The sequence below is a fragment of the Vanessa cardui genome, chromosome 15, assembly GCF_905220365.1.
Source record: "Vanessa cardui chromosome 15, ilVanCard2.1, whole genome shotgun sequence".
In the NCBI taxonomy this organism is placed as follows: domain Eukaryota; kingdom Metazoa; phylum Arthropoda; class Insecta; order Lepidoptera; family Nymphalidae; genus Vanessa; species Vanessa cardui.
In genome coordinates, this window is record NC_061137.1 from 5505771 (window position 1) to 5511403 (window position 5633).

The 5633-nt window shown below is 31.2% G+C and overlaps 1 protein-coding gene across 1 annotated transcript; it reads left to right on the forward strand.

Moving 5' to 3' along the window:
* Nucleotides 1–484: 484 nt before the first annotated feature.
* LOC124535858 lies at nucleotides 485–4931 on the forward strand. The gene is made up of 4 exons (XM_047112248.1): nucleotides 485–661; nucleotides 1035–1208; nucleotides 3357–3516; nucleotides 4861–4931. Exons 1-4 carry the CDS (start codon nucleotides 560–562, stop codon nucleotides 4929–4931), a joined length of 507 nt encoding a protein of 168 aa, XP_046968204.1. The 5' UTR covers nucleotides 485–559.
* Nucleotides 4932–5633: the final 702 nt, after the last annotated feature.

Sequence of the window (5633 nt, forward strand, 5' to 3'; positions counted from 1 at the left end):
TATGCAAATTATTTTGTATTTTATGTATGCCGTTTTGCATTTTTTACAAATATGAATTGTTTAGGATGGCAATATTTACATGAAGCAGTTATGTGAATTTCATTTTGTTTTTCATTATCTTGTAATGAAGTTTAAATTTTTATTTGAATTACATTTAAAACTTTAACTTTTTTGTGATTATGTGTCTTTTTGAAGGATGGTGCATTGGTGTATTTTGGAAACGTTTCACTGAATTAATATTATTAACGTCATAAGCGTTTCAAAAGCATACATAATAGTTACATAGGCATTTTTCTAATAATGTTTAAGAGAAAAACATTCTGCCAATATATTTTCCAAAGGTACTAATGTCAGCTAATAATGTGATAATAAAACTTTATTATTTATATAAAACCTCTTACCTTAAAAACTACTTCAATTTCTGTCAACTTACATTTGACAGAATACAATGTACATACATATTATATAAACTGTTTCAGATCAATAGATGCATGCACACCACATCAGCTAATAATTTACGAATAAAAACTATATGAAATAGAAAATAAATTTTACTTTTATGTGTTTGAAAAGATTTTCAAAATGCAAATGTTGCGAAGTGGAGTCCGTATTCGGACACAGTCTCAAGGAAGGGGTGATATTTGTGGGAATAACATCTTTGGTAAATATTATTATTATAAATAAATAGAACTTTTGTTAACTTATGGTTATATGTATACTCGTCCTTATGTAGTTTTACATTGTCAATGAATTTACCCACACTTACTCGGTAGCATGGCTTTTTGCAATTCGTTTGGGTAGCTATCCACCCACGCATCTTATATTTTAACGGCAAACTTACTTACTAACTATTTTTGTGATCCGGTAAGAAGGATAAGTGAGTCAGTACACAGGCACAAAGGCTATAACTTAATTCCGTGGTGATAAAGTAATGATGTAACCGCTTACTATCAGAACGATTTTCCAGTCTTACTTTAAAATACCAAATATTATAAGAAAATACAGGTAATATATTAAAACTATAAATTCTACAGGTTATATCTCTGGTAATGTTGTTTACGGCGACGACAGGTCTCCTTATCATATCGTGTATGAAGAAACAGTACAACAACAATCCGATCGTCGCTACCAACTTGATATTCGGACTTGTAGCGGCTTGCTTGTCTACTTACCAGATAATCATCACGCTGTTGTTGCTTTGGCAGGCGGTTAAGGTAATAAGTACAACATTTAACCCTTAATTGCTAATGGGGTCATTGTCGTCCGACTAAAAAATAATTAAGAAATAAGTTTTGAATTATTTTTGAATTGTATATATAATATTTGTAATTGAGAGTAATATCAGCAAAATCGAGATGAGCCGAGATGGATGGAGACGATGGAACCGTACATCTTAACCGATGAGTGCAGTTTCAAACTCAGGCAAGCATCACTAAATTTTCATGTGCTTTTCATTATAACTTATCTCGAGTTTGGCGATGACAGAAAACATCGTGAGGAAACCCGCATGTGTCTAATTCCGCTACATGTAAATTCACCAACCCGCATTAGAGCAGCGTGGTAGAATATGCTCCTAACCTTTTTCTCAAAGTGAAAGCCAAGCGGTGGGTAATTTACAGGTTGTTACTATTACTTACTATCAGCAAAACAACTCAATAGTCACTAGGCATTAAGGTCCCCACCGCACATAGATACTGGTACACAGTATAAGAATATAATCATTCCATTCACGCATGTTCTTTGGCGATCCCTCAAATCAATGCCCGCCGTTGATGTTGTAAGGTTTAGAAATATTTTAATTAAAATTTCTGAAATTATCCTTGTATTACTTATGTGATAGATATAGAATTACATTATTCATTAGGCAGAATAGGCAACTGACTAGGACATTGACTAGTAGACCCAAATCACGCTAAATATTAATTATACTTAAATCTTAAGGTGATACTTCCGTCATATTGTAAAATCTTTCGTCATTATGTATAAAATAGAGTTGCCATAGGACAAAATATATTAGGAAGTAAGAAAAGGGTACAAGTGTCCGAGGAATGAATTGCCCAGGGGTCACGACAGGGTTATTCTGATCCCTGTTTGTCTGTATACAATTTTATATTAACATACTTCTTCTATTAATATTTTACTATTTATATAGATTAGATACAACAGTATATGTCGGTATTTATTTACATGAAGTTATGTAATAGACAATAGTACATTACTCAATCCCTGGACACAGCAGTATTCGAGATCGGAAATCCTTCCATTACGATTTAGTTCCGTTTTCGGTGTACATAATTGTTCTGGTATTGAGGATTGAGCGATTGAGATTTAGGCAGTGGAGAGATTTTAGATAAGTGCCTAATAGACTATTTGCTTTTAACTAATAATAATAATTATTTTATATGACCTTCGAAATTATTTCATATCATTGATTACGATTACAAAAAAATTATCCTTAATAGGATCAAAATTCTTAATACAAATATTTTAAGGTAGTTTCTATAAAATCAGAAATTATATATTAAGTGGTTTCATATCCATTCTTCATTATTGTAAAAAGCGTTTTAACAAAAATTTTAATTTTTATACAAAGTCAGTCAGAATATTTTAATTTGACTTTGAAAGGTTGACAAGCAAATAGGCGACCTGTTGGGTAAAACAGCATCTGGACCCATAGATATTACAGGTTATTTTCATCGATCACAAATGATGACTATTTAATGGCAAAAAAAAACGGAAGATGTTTTGATATATGAATACAAATTATTTATTAAATTTTATGCGCGCTTACGCGATCGAGTTCTTGAACACGTAAATTTTCATCGAAGATAACCCGGTACGTTGTTTTTCTTTGTGTTTATAATTCAACTCGTGCTCGACGATGTAGGAAAATATAGCGAGGAAGCCTTCATGAAAATCTAACACATGTGTATCAAGCAACTAGAATTTGAGAATGGAAATGGAATACTCTTCATACCTATTATACAACTGAGAGGTCCCGGCATATATATAATGCTTGATTTTTAATACTCAATGATATATTATCAAAATCAAATCAAAATATACTTTATTTAAGTATTTTGAATCGTCACTTTTTTATATTAAGTGAAGCTACAACCGGTGCGGAAAGTAGATTCTATCGAGAAGAACCGACAAGAAACTCAGTAGTTACTCTTTTTCAACATTTAATAAAAACAGCCATGTTAGTTAATAGCAATTATATATGCATGTAATACATATATCCTGCCTGGAAGTCAACTATTATTATTTCCACGCTTTTTTATCATCTGTATAATCTTTTATTGAAATTGTTTATTTTTACTATGACAACATTGTAAATGGCAGTGATTTTTCAGACAAAGGGCAACATATTCCTGTGTTCATTGTGGTTCGTATCCCACATATCATTGCTGACGATGTACTTTCTGCTGTTCAGCGCGGAGGTTGTGGTCTGCTTTGTGAAGAAGCGATTCATTACTGCTGTCGTTACAATGTTTATAGGAATTCTATACGAAGGTTTTTATTTAGTTTTATTTTTTATTTTAAGTATATATATATATAGGTGATATTATGTAACCTCTTTTCAATATCCACTTAAGTGTACAATATAGAATATAAGTAATGCCTTTACCTTGCCAGCTAAGTAAACGTGAATAATCCAATTTACTGAGTCGAAAATCTTGGGTTTAGATTTTGGATTTATCAGTGGTTTGTTTTTTTTTTATATAAGAAATGTTACCGGTGAAAACAGTCACTTATAAATTGAATTAATAACAAGTTGCTCTATTAGATAGGACATCTCGGCAACATTTTATTAAACATATACACGAAAATTGTTAGACACAAAAAACCTTTTCTGCTGATGTTTTTAACATATTTAAAACATAACTTCCGGCGTTATAAGGGATTAATTAAGGGGTACTCGTATGGCATTTTTAAAAAATGAGGATTTTTAAAAACGATAACAGAAACCGCTTTTAATGAAATATATATAAGAAATATACGAAATATGTATTTTTTGATAGGTAAACAGACGGGCAAATTATAGTTGTCAACTAATGTTAAGTGGTCATCACCGTCCAAAGAAATTTAAACTATAAGAAACATTTACCATTCCTTACAGTACCAATGTGTTATCAACCTTGGTAAATAAGAACGTAATTCCCTTGCTATGGTTTCACATTTAAAAATTATAGTTATTTTAACAATTTGGTTAGATTAAAACTATAATTCTTTGTAAATAACACGAAATTAATAAATGTAAAAACTAAACGACAGAAAATTATCTAAATTTTGCAAAAAAAAACAAGATAGATTTAAAAAAAAATATAGCAAACGACAGACCCGAAACGTTTTAATTTGTAGTACGAATACTTATACAGAAAACATAAATACTATTGTCGATATCTTGCGGTAAATTAATAAATTTATTACTAAGCATAAATGATATTCTATGAGAAAATATTGTTCGTTTGGGTTTTTCTTTTTTTTATGGAATAGCTTGACGGACGAGCGTATGGGCCACCTGATGGTAAGTGGTCACCATCACCCATAGACAATGACGCTGTAAGAAATATTAACTATTCCTTACATCGTCAATGCGCCACCAACCTTGGGAACTAAGATGCTATGTCCCTTGTGCCTGTAGTTACACTGGCTCACTCACCCTTAAAATCGGAACACAACAATACTGCGTACTGTTGTTTAGCGGTAGGATATCTGATGAGTGGGTGGTACCTACCCAGGCGGGCTTGCACGAAGCCCTACCGCCAAGTAAAAGGTTTGTTTCATCAAAGTAAACGATAAGATATTTATAAAGTGTTTCTTTGATATAATTAACTTATTGTATTGTTGTTTCAGCTACTTTTATATACTTTGCCATTATAGTCAACAGTTATTTACATTCATTAGATCAAACTAGATACTTATAAAAGTATCATGTTATATTTTATACCCTTTTTGTAATTAATATTGTAATTTTATTTTATTTATTATGTTTTTTGGAATAAATTATTTATGAAATTTTTAAATGTACCTTTATTGATACTGCTTGATTGCGAAGGATGTTAATTAAAGGTAGTTGAAACGTTAGGGCGTTGTTTTTATTTACGGAGGCTTCGTTAAGAAAATTTAGATGATCACCCTAATTTACTTTTCTTATAAGAAAAATATTTGAACTTAAGTCCTGATGTGAATTAATGTTTTAGAGATACGTTTTATGATTTACATTACGTAAATGTTACTTAATATGTTATGTGCTTATATCTGCCTTTTTGGTCTAGTAGCTACAGCTAGTTGCTACAGATCTTTGCTTTTTAAATTATTCTTATTTGATCTTTGCGCCTAAATTATTTACGATCGTGTGCATTTGCCGTCCCTAATTAATTAGTGTTGAAGTAATGTGCCTGTACAGACACTTGAGCAATGTAATATTTCATGTGCCGATATCTATTTTCTTTTCAGAATGGCAACCCCTACTGCAATAAGTGAGCAAAATACAAAGAGCGATTTTTAAAGATATTTTACTATTTATGCCATAATATTAACGCAAATAATATGTCCACTGTGTACAACACGTCGTACATAAGCTTACATCAGGAATAACGCAGTAAAACTCTTCACTTTTTACACTG